General features: G+C 39.0%; 1 protein-coding gene across 3 annotated transcripts in view; it reads right to left on the reverse strand.

Annotated features, from left to right (window-relative positions):
• Window positions 1–15,017, reverse strand: part of itpr3 (inositol 1,4,5-trisphosphate receptor, type 3) — a 269,802-nt gene extending 254,785 nt beyond the window's left edge. For all 3 annotated transcript variants that reach the window (XM_072563528.1, XM_072563529.1, XM_072563527.1), the window contains exon 1: window positions 14,348–15,017. In XM_072563528.1, coding sequence (XP_072419629.1) covers window positions 14,348–14,436 — 89 coding nt within the window. In that variant the 5' untranslated portion in view covers window positions 14,437–15,017. The remainder of the gene's footprint in view (window positions 1–14,347) is intronic.
• Between the last annotated feature and the right edge of the window lie 464 nt (window positions 15,018–15,481).

Here is a 15,481-nt window from a genome sequence, read left to right on the forward strand (position 1 = left end):
GCATAAAATATGAAAATACTTGATTCCCTATAATCTGAAACCCTGCACAGTTGTTCTTCATACAAATTGAGACTAAATATTGTTCAATATTGCAGTTTTTCTCTGTATGGTTGCCTGTTACTATGGTAATAATGGTAATGTCATATCCCAGAGTGAAACTTTGCTCTACAGACCGTACATTTATTTTTTGCAATTTGGTTACTGTGATTGTCAGTTAGTGAACATATTCACAAGAGGTTGACAATGCACTTCAAACAAAAGATCAAAGTTTATTACATCAAAAGGAAAAAAAAAGTTACAATATATAAGAGCTAGTTGAAATTGTAATATTACAAATATCAAAAATAAATGTGCAATCTTTTTACCCACAACAACAATCTACAGAAACTCAAACATCAGTGTAGGGTCACTCTGTTGCCACTTTACAGTTCTTTGCTCAGTGCAAGTGCTGTACTTGGTTTCTCTCTGCTATACATCTGCATTCATTTTGATGCAGTATTTCTAACTTAACGATCTCTTCAAGAGACCCTTAAATTGTTTACATTGTTTAATTACTCATTAATAAGTGTTCTCTAAACTCATGAATTTACCAGCCTTGTAGGATGACTTCCTCTCTGACACCTTATAATTTTATTTCTAGGATTTTTTTTTCCCTTAATAACATTAAACCACTCAGAATTTTTCTTCTGTCCTGAGTGTTTAGGAGACTGCTAAACTGCACTGCTCTCTTAATAGGCCTTTTCTCTCTGAGTGACCTGCTTGTCTTTGAAAGAATCTTGCATACTCACTACCTTTCTAGATTTTTTTCTAAAAAGAAACTTGTTTTCTTTTTCTCTCTCTCTCCCTTGTCTAAGATATGTCATTGCTAGGCAACAATCAATTTTTTTCTCTACTATACTTTTGTTTCTGAAGCATCTCAAATGTTTTTAAAAGCTGCATTTAAATGCACACATGCAAATTTTCAGACATCCTGCTTCCACTGAAAACTAAACAGTCCTCCTTAACAGACACAATATTGAAAGACACTTTATACGTAAAGCTATTAAATAAAAGCAAGAGACTGTATATGCTGGAAATCTAAAGCAAAAATAGAAAATTCTGGATAAACTCAGCTGGTCTGGCGATATCTGTGAAGAAAGAAACAGAGATAACATTTTGAGTCCAGCCTGATTCCTCTTCTGTTCAAAGAAAATCATATTGGATTTGAGACATCAACTCTGTTTCTCCATCACACGATTCTGGCAGGCCTGCTGAGTTTCTCCCATGTTTTCAGTTTATAGTTTAAACCTAAAGCTGCATGTGGTTCTGTCCACTTTAGAACCTAAGTTTCCAAGTCATAATATTATATCATAAACTGTCATCACACCTTGTAATTGTATATAGCTTTTCACAGGATATAATAGACTTTTCTAGCTTTTGAATTATCCTCTTCTTTAACAAGGGCATCAATTACAAATGCTAGAAGGAATTCTCAGACAAAATCAGGTCACAAGCAAAGAGAGATCATCTGGTCTCGAATTCTGACTCAAACCTTAAATAGATATTAAAAATTTGGTTTAATAAGATTGAGTCATACACTTTTAAGCATCTTGACCTTTAAGATCAAGTTGTTTTTGTAGCATCTTTCATGTAAAATAAAACCTCAGTCCTTCCTAATCATCAATAAAGGACTCTGAACCAAGAAAAATGCTGGCATGCACTTTTGTGTCCACTACTTTATTGAGCAGTTGTTGATTCGAGTCTTTCTTCATAGTTCAAACACCTAACACTGTCCATCAGCCTTGTGCTAGTTCTCCACCCAGCTTCCGGTGCTTCAATAACTCACATTTTTAAGCAAGCAGAATTAAACATTAATAAAACAATGTTACGGAGAAGAGACATTGCAGTTAAATTAAATGGAGCCCATACTAATTGGGGTGCCTCTCTTAATAATGTACTAACATTAGATGAAAACATTTTGTAGCAAGAAGCTATTTATTTGCGCGTAGATACATAATTAATTATAGCTAGTTCTGAGCTGGCTGTCATTGTATTTCTAATAATATTACCAAGTTAAACAGCAAAAGCTGGAGGTAGGGAAGAAAACCAAACATCTAAAATATTTGTTCCATAAGAAGCTGTCTGTGTGGAGTTTGTACATTCTCCCTGTGTCTGCGTGGGTTTCCTCCGGGTGCTTCGATTTCCTCCCACAGTCCAAAGATGTGCAGATCAGGTGGATTGGCCATGCTAAATTGCCCATAATGTTAGGTCAATTAGTCAGAGGGAAATGGGTCTGGGTGGGTTACTCTTCGGAGGGTCGATATGGACTGGTTGGGCCAAAGGACCGGTTTCCACACTGTAGGGAATCTAATCTAATCTAAGATGCAAACATTTTGTAAAAAATATTTATTTTTGCTCCTTAGCCAAAAGGTTGAAACGCATAATAAAGAACTACCAATCTCCAGCAGTTCACACAACAAGTGGTAAGTCTAGACTTTGAGTGTCCACGGGCTATTCAGATAGGGTGGGGCATCATCAAAGTTAAGTCTGATCTTGTTCTCACCGAACAGCCATACATCAGTTTTCTGACAATCAGAAACAACTCTCCCATGGTAAGTGGTGCATTCCCCACTGTTGTGTCAACATAGTTCAGTTAACATTAGCACAGGCTAGGGAGCGCATCTGACTCCTTGTCAATCAGATGAGCATTTGACTCAAATAAGGAAGTTGTTTACCTCCCAACACACTGGAGTAGTGGCGCTAACAGGGAGATCAGTACATTTTCAGAACTTTTATTTCGGATACAAAGTCATGTACTTTTGCAATGCAGCATGACATACTGGGCAAGACACGTTACCCAGTTATGGGTAGGAGTAAAGACAGGTCAGGGTGAAGTGCAGCATACCAGTTTATGAGCACCATCTTGAGCCATTTCCCGGAAGGCCAGGTCAGGACCCACAAGCAGGATGTGGCTAAATGGTTAAAGGACCAATTAAGGCCTTTGATCAGGGATCAATTGGGACTTTGTTATCAAATTGTTGGTCCTCCACCATATCAACAGCACAGCAGATGTCTGGAGGGAGACTTTTGGTGGCAAACCAGGGAGGGACAGGGCTCCAGGATGCTTCTAAAGCCCAGAACTCCAGTCATGGCCCATCCTGTCAAGGGATAACCCTCCCCACAAAAGGGTTATAAGTGCTGGGAGAGAGTCACTAATTTGAGCCACTCTGTCTTGGTCCCTTACTTGTTATGGCAAGCTATTGCGCCTTCAATGCTGTCAAGCTGTGCTGGCTGTCCAAAGGAAAACCAAATTATCGTTGCAGTAAATATTTTTATTAGTGCATTATAATGCAGATAATGCAAGAGTTAACAAATGGAAAAATACAAGAATCTCTTGAAATATCTGAAGACCTTGTTATGAACTTTCAAATGTTTACGTACGCAGCATTTTGAATGTTCAGCTAGTGCATTGGTAACTGTGGTGATTGGAATCAGCACCAGAAGGATTTCATTGACTATGAGATCATTGATTGGTGTTGTTAACCTGGGCCAATCATGACACCCTGTCTGACAAAAGAAACAGGAGATTGTGGTGGCACGGTGGCTCAGTGGTTAGCACTGCTGCCTCACAGTGCCAGAGACCCAGGTCCAAGTCTCACCTTGGGTGACTGTCTGTGTGGAGTTTGCACATTCTCCCCATGTCTGTGTGTTTCCTCCGGGTGCTCCAATGTCCTCCCACAGTCCAAAGATGTGCAGGTTAGGTGAATTGGCCATCCTAAAATTGTCCATAGTGTTAGGTGAATTAGTCAGAGGTGAATACAGGGGATGGGTCTGGGTGGGTTGCTCTTCGGAGGGTCAGTGTGGACTTGTTGGGCCAAAGGGCCTGTTTCCATACTGTAGGTAATCTAATCTACCCTCCCTGGCAGTGTATTACAGACCCCCACCACCTTCTGGGTGAAAAAAGGTTTAAAAAAAAGAAACAGGAGATTCAGAAAGTCTCCTCAGTCTAGGGATTAACTTTGACCTGGCTGGTCAGAACCCATGTACTATGGATATATAAATAGAGGGTGACTTGCTAACGGGATAGCGGCCTCTGTGCAGTTACTTTAGTAACCAATGTTTGTAAAGGGAATTATTTTACATCAGTTTAGATATACAAAGCACAAATATTGTGTTGGTGTGGGAGTGGTAGTTCCTCAGAATTAACACTTGCATAGGGGGTCTTTTAACATGAAGAGGTTATTGCACTGCAACTCATGGCTGATCAGGAATTGTTCTGCACTTATCACTTATCAGGACATCCAAAAGATTTACAGATTGACAGTCAACCTGTTTGGCTGCATTGTACAACACATTCCACAGCCATCAAGTCCTGTTTTGGGTTTAAACACAATGCCCTGGCCCAGAGATGGATATATGACCACATAAAGTCCAAATACAGCTGAAACAGAACCATAAAATCATTCCTTCCTTGGAAGCAAAGCAGAGGAACAACCCAAGTTGCTCAAATTAACAAATGTCCTTTAAATCTTTATTTATCCAACATGTCATTCAGTTGTACAAATTCAGGTAAGTAAAGATTTTTGGAAGAATTTGAAGTCAGCAAAGAGAAATGTAGTATAACCCTGGGGAAGCAGGCTGTGCATCCATTGTGCAAATCCTTAAAGCTCTAAAAGATATTCAACTGTTCACTATTTTAACAGAGGCAATGATCCATTTGTTATCAAATGCCTAAGAATATATTTGTATAATAATATTATATCACATAAGTTCTGAGCAATGTTTTTTCTTTAACTTGTTTTGATGTAAAATATCAAACATACTATCACAACTCAAGATGGATGAGTTATTGACCTCCATTATGAATGCACAGAATTTATGGAATACACAAGTTTTGCTGAATCATTCAACTTATTTTCACTCCATTACTTTGAAATAGAATTTCATGAGCAATTTCAATTACATATTGAAATGTCAAGACTCAGAAAAATTTAACCGTAAAGAACTTCACAATTAAATCCATACTGGCCTTTTAAAGTTAAAATTAGTTTCTGAATCAAGCTATTGAGCTTTTTAAAATTTCTTTGCTATAAATCAAAATCCTATGTCCTTTGATTAGAGAATTTTTCAATCAATCAGTCAACTAGTTTGAAAAAAGATATATTTCAGATGCCATATGGTCAACAAACTACTTTGGTATATTTCCACTCTCTTTTCCTCCAATTCCAATGCATTTCTTTTCAGATCCTATAAATATGCCAGCCTCACGAATGAAAATTTAGAAACAGGTTGATTTTTCCTTATAAGTACATATTTTTGTGACTGGTGACACTCTGAATTTTTCAGTGACTTTATTACTCAGCCAACTGGCCAAAAGTGATGGCATTAAATCTTTAATGTCAATCCATAAACGTGGCTCCATCAAATTGCAACAATAAAGACATAAAGCAATGTCTCCTTTCATCCAAACTGATGAGTGCAGGTATAGGCTGGAGGGGGTAGGGAAATGTGTGGGAAAGGAATGGGTACTTTGAATGAAATTCATTCACGGATTATTAGAATAATTAAGCAATCAAACGAATATATAGAGCAGCAAAATAAAAGTAAATAAACTGGTCAGTCCTTTTCCTGGTTCACAGATTTTTGATTGACAACTAGGTACTTTAAAACTAAAAGATATTATTAACAGATAGAAGAGGAAAGAGGTTTTACATTAATCCTATGCAATAGTTAGTCTTCATTTGTGAAAATGGAACATGAACAAAATCTAACAGACCAGCTTGGCAAGGCTTGGCAATGTTTTTCTCCTAAGGTCATTCATTATTCTCCACATTGCACTCTCCAGAAACGCCAGAGTGTTTTGATTGTGCATTCAATTCAGATTTAGATTTAAATTCAGGGCACGTAACAGAAGAAACAAATGTCTGAGGTAACCAGCCAGGAAAATTAAGAGATGCCATTTTCAGGGGCATTTAAGACACAGTTATATCCTGTACTGGGGTAACCAGAACACAAGTCGAACAAACTGGAGTTGATTTCAAGTTTTTATTTCATGAGTAATTAATTTTCAATTGTTTTGGTTTCAGTTTTTCCTTTGCTGTGATGACATTTACACCACCTTGGGATTCCAAAACCCCAAGATATCGCGTCATCTTAATGTGCAGCTCTCAGCTCTATTCTTCAATGAAATAGTATTAATTAGTTTCAGTTAATTCCAATACAAGAATACTATTCTGTAGCATAGAACCACTCCTATTAAAAACTTTGCTGGCAGCTAATTAAATTTTATAATCCTGTCCCTCTAGGTTGGGAACTCACAGTTCTAAGTCTACAACTTTAACTCCTTGAAATATTCATGTTCTATTCATCAGTCTTTAAGAAATAAGAACTCCAGATTTTTGGTTATGTACAAAAATATTGTCCATCACATTCTTTAAGCACCTCATCTCTACTAAAGGTAAATCAAAAAGAGGCTATTGCTTCATGCATTAAACTCTCCATGCTGAAAACATAAAATGAAAGCATCTTCAGTCAATTTAATTCAAAGTACATGGTTTACACAAATTTATCGTAATATTTTTAAATCGTCAATCAGAGTAAAAGGTTACAAGATGAAGGAACAAAATTCCAATGTGAATGAGTGCTGGATATTCACAAAAATATGACCATATGAATATGCTTTGCACCAAATACACAGTGAAACATTTGACCATACTTAGACATTTTTATCAGAAGGCAAAAAGAAAGTCGAGTAATAACATAAAATTTTCCAATCATAGATTGAAAATAATTGTGGATTCTAACACTTTTATATATTTTACCCGAGTCCCCTTTGAGAAGTTCAAATGACCTTATACTGCACACTTCACTACTTATAGATTATTATTAACTAATTTGTTCCATCTTATCAAAATTGTGACTTAAAGATTAAACAAGTTCAAGGTTGTTGTAATATTACAGATCACTTAGACATACACAGATTCAGACAGGCCAATGCAAAAAGCAAATAAGAAATTGTTTTGTACCTTGTCATCTACTTATATCTATGTTGTAACCTTACAAGCAAATACTTCAGAAAGAGAAATAATTCATTTTTGTTAGGATTTACACACAATGAATAAGACCATTGAAACTCAATATGATTAATTTCCTCTGTTGGGAAATAATCATACTAGGTCATAGTACAGAGTGAACATCCTCTCAAGTGTGAATCCAAACACTGAGCATCAGCAGTTTTTCTCTTTGAATTTTGTGGATGATGGTGAATTCCTGACACCACAGCCTAAATCAGAAACCCACAAATTTGGCCAATAAAATGACTTGGTGTGGCATACTACTGGCAGCTACTAATTACGATTGGCAACATAGCTTTCCCCCACTCTCAGAGCAGCCACCCCAAATAGTAGGCCAGCAGCTCCACTATAAGTGATGGCTATCGCTGAATCTTCAACGCCAGGGAGAGAGCAACTTAATTGTAAGGTGCTCTTGAAAAGCTAATGTGAAGTTGGGGGCACTATTGTTGACAGTGCAGCCATTGTCACTAGAGGGTGGGAAGATGGGTTGGCACCTTGGTATAACATGGAGTGCCAACAAAGTAAGACTTCCACCCTATAAACCTACTGGGAGACAAAAGGGTTTCATTGGCTGTCTCCTCATGCAACGACAGACCATTGTAAGTAAAATGCCTACAGAGTAAGGATGTGGCCATCCAGTCAGCAATTGAGCAACCAACTTTACCATAACTGGCAATATGACAAGGCAGCAGGCAGATGTCAGGACCTCTTGACATACCCCTCCAACTATTTGCCAGCATTCCTGTCTCCCAGTCTGTCACCAATTAGCTTAGAAAATTCTCCTCTTCACATGCCAATTTAGTTCTGGTCCGATGTAAAGACATATGCACTTTCCAGCAGGAATCAATGAGTAACAGTAAGAACTGAAAACCCTGGAATTTCCATCCCTTCTTTCTTCTCTAACTTCCTAGCGTTCTCTCCCTCAGTCCATCTCCCTTTGTCTCCTTTTCATTCCCTCCATCACTTTCTCTCACCTTTCCTCAATAAGTCGCCTTTCTCTTAGCTGCTTCCCCTATTCCACCTGCTCTCCCAACCCATTCCTCCAAAGGTACACACACTGTTTATAATATCCTTGCTGCTCTTGCAGGTATTGGCCAATCCAATGCAGCCAGAAATGAAAGTGAGCCTTACCTAGTCTGCAGAACTTTGTATCAGATGTTGCATCACATTTAACAACTATGCCATCAATAGAAAACAATGTTATTTTACATTTTTAAAGCATAGTTTCAGAACAAGTGGCAAACCCTATTATAGCCGAGATGAGTTGGAACTTCTTCACTCAGAGGGTGGCGAGACTTTGGAATTGTGTAGATTAAAGGGATTTCCAGATACTAAATCCATCAAGGGACTATGGGGATAAGAGAAGATGATAGTGTTGACGTAGATGCTCTAAAATGGCACAGCAGGCCCAAAGGGCTGAATGGTCTACTCTTGCTCCTACTTCCCAACGTGTTTAGAACTGAAAAACTAACATTAGCAAAAAGAATTATACTTAATTAAAATCCTTAAACCACGATATAAACAGATACTACCCAGAACTTCAGAATACTTTACATGTCCTATAATTTTGCTAAATTCATGGAAAATTAGAACATTTAAAACATTCAACCAATTATAAGTCGGTGAACTTGACTGTGACAGCTTAACTTGTAAAATTCTAGCAGGGATAATTGTGATCAGAAATACTGTGCGTGAAAAATCTACAAACTTTCCCAAATAAATTGCTGCTTCAGAAGATCAATTGTCAATCTGTGAATGCTGTGTTACTTTCCTTTAAAACTGTTTAAATGCGTGCTTTATATTTCATAGTTCCCCTTTTCAGCAACAAATGTTTTATATGCCTCTGAATTTTTCTTTGGAATATAATTATAAGTCTTTCAAAGAAGTCTGCATTCATGTCCAATGACTCATCATTTTAGTTCATGATGATACAAGTAGAGTGCACTAATACAGACAATTGAGACATTTATTCCACAAAATAGGGCTTTCATTTTTCCTCTTAATTATGTTCTCCTTCCTAAATAGCACAGATTCAAACTGATCCATGATTCTATATGCCCAGGAAATCATATTAATATTAATGAATACTGGATAATCATGACCAATTGTAATAGTAAATGTAATTACATTTACATAAGCTTCCTTATATTGTCAGATAGAGTAATTAATTGAATACAGTTTGCCATTGCCTGCTATGAAACACACATTATATCTCCACAATGGTATCATTCATGTAAGGCCAGAATTTTTTTATTCCAGTTGCTTTGATTGCATGAGTAAGGACTTAAAGACCCCAAAGTCCTTACATATATAATCAGATAAAAATCACATGGCATAGCAGTTTAGAACTTTCAGTTGTATGGTCAGTTCAGGCAAGCTAACTGGAACAAATTGCAGAATAATCATTGGCTCACATTGTTTAGCATCAGGCACTCATGGTACATTTTATCTATAAACACAGTAATTCTAAACATCATATTTCAGTAATTTGACAGTATTTTAAGGGTTTTCTCATCTCAACATCTAGCCTGTCCTCAAGAGAGTAGAGTTCTGGATTGACAAATGCCAATCTACTGCTACTTACTTCAGTAAATAAAACAGGAGGGTCATGAAAATTTGTTGATTGAGGTAGCTTTAAGTTAAGGCTACAGAAGTTTTTTTTAAAAAATCCAAGCCATGTCAAACATGGTGACAGCTTAGCAATATCATTGCTGGGCTATAATCCAGAGATGTCAATAATGTTCTGGGGACCTAAGTTTGAATCACACTGTGGCAGATGCTGAAATGTGAATTCAATAAAAGTCTGGAATTAAGAGTCTAATGATGACCATGAATCAATTAGGAAAAAACAAGGACTGCAGATGCTGGAAACCAGATTCTAGACTAGAGTGGAACTGGAAAGGCACAGCAGTTCAGGCAGCATCTGAGGAGCAGGAAGACCGACGTTTCAGGCAAAAGCCCTTCATCAGGAAGCCCCTCATTCCTGATGCAGGGCTTTAGCCTGTAACGTCGATTTTCCTGCTCCTCGGATGCTGCCTGAACTGCTGCGCTTTTCCAGCAGCACACTAATCATGAATCAATTGTCAGGAAAAACCCAGTTGGTTCACTATTGTCCTTTAAATTGCCTGCTTACCTGGCCTGTCCTACATGTGACTCCAGACCCACAGCAATGTGGTTGACTCTTAACTACCATCTGGAACGGACAATAAATGCTAGCCTAGCCAGTGATGCTCTCATCCCATGAACAAATATTTTCTTTAAATTAAAACTAGAGGGCATAGGTTTAAGGTGAGAGGGGAAAGATTTAAAAGGGGCCTAAGGTGTAATGTTTTCACACAGAGGGTGATCAACGTTTGGAAGGAGCTGCCACAGGAAGTGGTGAAGGCTGGTACAATAACAACATTTAAAAGGCATCTGGATTGGTATATGTATAGAAAGAGTTTAGAGGGATATGGGCCAAATGCTGGCAAATGGGACTAGATTAATTTAACATATATGGTCAGCAGGGACAAGTTGGTTTCCGTGCTGTACACCTCTGACTCTGAAGCTATGTCTTCGGTAATAACTATACTCCAGAGTGCCACAGATGCAAAACAGTGCAAATGCTAGAAATCATAAATATAAACAGAAAATGTTGGAAATCTTCCGGTGGTCAAATAGCATCTAGAGTTCTAGTTTGTGCTACCACAGGAGAGCAACCAGTAAATATAAAAAAGGGCACACGTGCTACTTACTACCTTTACTAACAATGTACTCAGCATACTTGGATAGGCAAATCTCTTTTCCTTCATCCAAATCATGAATAAATATGGTGAATAATTATAGGATCAAAATATATGCCTGGAGAAAACACTTTGTCATGGCTTTCAAACAGACTATGCCTATTTATCTCCACCCTCGGTCTCCTATCTCCCAAACAATTTTCAGCTGCGATGCAAATTCAATGTTCTCTCACTTTTGTTAATGACCCCTTCTTTGGAACCTTGTAAGTTAAAATGCTTCTGTTTGACAAGGAGCCACATTCAACATCAGCATTTGGCTTATGCTTTAAAGAAGCCTACTAAAACAGGTTATCCAGTCATTTGCACAATGCTGTTGACAGGAGCTTGCTATGCACAAACTGGATCTTCCAATTTCTACAAGTGATGACATAAGCATTTTGAGACATCCTGAGATCATGAAATATACATACAAATCTTGCTTTTTTAAAGTTTATTTCATACGTCCTATGCTATTTGTTACATCTGTAGTGCACCACTGCAAGCTATCATGATCTTTTATGTAAACTAGAAATAGTGATTTTTATCTGGACATCACATTCTCCCAGTTTTTAATTCTCTAATTATCGTGGATCAGACCATTTATAATTTCCACTATTTTGTTCTTCAAGCAGGATTTTTTTTGAGCTTGCACTGTGTCAAATGCAGGACAATTCGGTTTTAAGGACAGGACGTATTAAAAATATTGATAAACATTTTTGTTTGTAAATAAGTAACAACATAAATCATGTTGAACCCCTTACTCAAGAGGTTAAAAATTACACAACACCAGGTTATAGTCCAACAGGTTTAATTGGAAGCACATTAGCTTTCAGAGCGATGCTCCTTCATCAGGTGATAGTGGAGGGCTCGATCGTAACACAGAATTTAGAGCAAAAATTTGCAGTGTGATGTAACTGAAATTATACATTGAAAAATTGATTGTCTGTTAAGCCTTTCATCTGTTAGAATACAGTGATAGTTTCACTTCTTTCATGTGTAAATCACAAAAGCTTTTTTTAAAAGTTGCATTCTCGGGCTAGCTGTTAACAATGGCTAGACAATATGTTGAAGGTGTTAGCCCCCTGTGTTCTCTGTCTATGACCTGATATTTAGATTAATTCTAATCTAAAAAGTGAGAAAACAGAGTTTTACATAAATTCATGCAGTTTTTGAGCTCAGAGTTCTACATGAATGTATGCAGTTTTTGAGCAAAGTGCAATGTAACTCTGCAAGTACAAATTCACCCCACAAAATATATGTGTGCATGTGGGTCTTTGTCTGTGTGTGTGTGTGTCTATCTGGGGTGGGGGTTGTGAGTGTGCGAAAGTGTGTGTGTGTGTGTGTGTAGTGAGTGCAGAGTGTCTTAAGTCTGTGAGGGGGTGCATGTGTGAGTGTGGGAGTGTGTATGTCTATAAGGGTGTGTGTGGGTGTCTCTGTGCGCGTCTGTGTGTACCTGTGCCCATGTGTTTGTGAGAGTGTGTGTGTGTAGGAATATCTGTGTGTGTGTGTAGTGCAATGGTGATCACCTCTAATGTGACATGAACCCAAGGTCCTGGTTGAGGCCCTCCCCATGGGTACCGAACTTAGCTATCAGCCTCTGCTTGGCCACTTTCCTCTGCTGCCTGTCCCGACGTCCACCTTGGAGGATGGTCACCTATTAGATACCACTATTATGCGTGGGAACACCTCCCACCTTGTACATGGCAGGTACTCATGTGACTCAGCCAACGTTGTCTATCTTATACATTGCAGGCAAGGATGCCTGGAGGCATGGTACATTGGGGAAACCGAGCAAAGGCTACGCCAACGGATGAATGGGCACCCACAACAATCAACATATAGGAGGGTTCCCTCCCAGTTGGGGAACACTTCAGTGGTCCAGGACATTCAGCCTCGAACCTTTGGGTGACCATCCTCCAAGGTGGACTTCGGGACAGGCAGCAGAGGAAAGTGGCCGAGCAGAGGCTGATAGCTAAGTTCGGTACCCATAGGGAGGGCCTCAACAGGGACCTTGGGTTCATGTCACATTACAGGTGATCACCACTGCACTACACACACACAGATATTCCTACACACACACTCTCTCACATACACACGGACACAGGTACACACAGACATGCACACAGACACCCACACACACCCTTATAGACATACACATGCCCACACTCACACATGCACCCCCTCACAGACTTAAGACACTCTGCACTCACTACACACACACACTTTCGCACACTCACAACCCCCACCCCAGATAGACACACACACAGACAGACAAAGACCCACATGCACACATATATTTTGTGAGGTGAATTTGTACTTGCAGAGTTACATTGCATTTTGCTCAAAAACTGCATACATTCATGTAGAACTCTGAGCTCAAAAACTACATGAATTTATGTAAAACTCTGTTATCTCACTTTTTAGATTAGAATCAATCTAAACATCAGGTCATAGACAGAGAACACAGGGGGCTAACATCTTCAACATATTGTCTAGCTATTACCATTGTTAACAGCTAACCTGAGAATGCAACTTTTAAAAAAAGGTTTTGTGATTTACACATGAACGAAGTGAAAAAGGCTTAACAGACAATCAATTTTCAATGTATAATTTCAGTTGCATCACACTGCAAATTTTTGCTATAAATTCTGTTACGATCGAGCCCTCCACAATCACCTGATGAAGGAGCGTCGCTCCGAAAACTAGTGTGCTTCCAATATAATCTGTTTGACTATAACCTGGTGTTATGCGAATTTTAACTTTGTACACCCCAGTCCAACACCGATATCTCCAAATCATTACTCAAGAGGGTAAGTGTGATGGAAGTAGGGTAGTAGCTGTCTCTACATGGATAAAACAAAATCTTTTCTTGGAGAGAATGTTCTTAAATCACCACTACTCCAAAGTCTAGGACTTGCTTATGCCCATTCTCCAAAAATCATTGGTATTCAAAATGTGCCATGTGTGTCAGAAAGTGAGGAGAGTGACGCATATATCAGGTTAGCAGGAAGTGTAAATGTAAAGATGGTAACAGATTTCAGAGAGCAGGGATTTCTATAAAACTTCCTTTTGTCCAGGAACAACTCTAGATAAAAAGACCAAGAACATCTGCAATATTAACACTACATTACTGGACAGCCAGCCTTGCATTTCTGATCACATTGTTGCAAAGTAAATCTGAAGATCAGCTCTATTGATAGTTACATCCATTGCAATTAGGCCGAGCTGCACTGCAGAAATACATTCAAAGCGACACTGCTTCTACAGTTTAAAAACATTCATTCTAAACAAACTGGCGTCAACGCTTCAACTCAAGTGTCACGGGCTTTCACGGGAACCTGGCGGAAGTTAGGACCTCGTAGAGTCACTGAGCTGGTTGCCGAGAGATCTGATGAATTTGCACATATTTACTTGACAGTTGGTCACGGACTGCTTGAAGGTTTGCAAAGTGCACGGTTGTACATAGCGGGGAGAGAGTACAGTTTTGTTTGTGTGTGTGTGTGTGTGAGTACTTTAGGTTCAATGATCTCTTACCCCAAGGTGCTAATGAAGCCATTCACCGAGCCTTCCGCGTACAGGGAGACAATATCCCCAACATGCAGAAAACTTGACATTTCAGACATTGCGCTCTCCCGTCTGAACTGTCTTTGCTTGGAAGCTCTACAGCGGCCCACGCGGGGAATTCATGTGTTGCCAACGAGTGGCAAAAGTTTCGCAGAAAGTGCAACCTGTGGAAGAGCTCAGTGTTTCTCGGCGCCTTGGTCCCTCTCCACCCGCACTGGCAACACACAGTGAGAAGCAAAGATCAGAACTGAGCTGCAAACATTTGCATCAGCGCTCCCTCGGCTACACGACTACCTGCGTCCAATAAAAAAAGGCGAGAAAATAACACAGGAAGTTTTACAGTATCTGATGCAAACTTCTTATCACCAAGTAGGAACGCCTCTTCGTAACCTCAAACAAAGGGGAAAAAAAAACTCCTGCATGCGAGTGCGAAACCAGCAGGAGAATAAGTATCAGAGAGTTTCACGTTCAAACATTGGTTATAATAAAACAGGCAGAAACAGTGACGGTCTCAATAAAAGTCGATATTTAAAGCGAAAGGCATATTGTCACAATCTGGTTCGGGCGTCAATATACTACAATATAAAATGTTCAGCAGGGTCAGAAACTTCCGTGAGAGTTTTACTTCTGCATTCCACCCCCTCCCTAAAGCTTCACTGGGCTGGGAACATAAATGGAGTCAACCTGGAGGAAGCAAAAGTAACCGCCCACCTGAAAATGCTGCTTCCTCGAGTATTTTGGGAAGGGGGAGCAGAAGGAAGGCGATAATGAACCAACCGGCTAACTACGGGAAACCAAGCAATCTAATCACTTTCTTTCCTCGTCAACTAACAACGAGGCACTGATAAACATAAACAATCAAATCATTCCAAGAAGAAATGCTGTTCTTCGAATGTTGTTTCCTCAGAAAGACGATTAACAGGAACAGGAGTAGACCATTCGGCCCATTATCCCGCTGGAACATTCAATATGATCTGAGAGAATAATTCTACTCAGTGTATTGTTCCGACCTTCACCCAATACCCTCTGATTCCTTTAGTGCCCAAAGCTATATCTAACTCCCATATACATAACCTGACTCAAATAATTTCCCAGATGCTTTCA

Source organism: Chiloscyllium punctatum, chromosome 45 (assembly GCF_047496795.1).
Source record: "Chiloscyllium punctatum isolate Juve2018m chromosome 45, sChiPun1.3, whole genome shotgun sequence".
In the NCBI taxonomy this organism is placed as follows: Eukaryota; Metazoa; Chordata; class Chondrichthyes; order Orectolobiformes; family Hemiscylliidae; genus Chiloscyllium; species Chiloscyllium punctatum.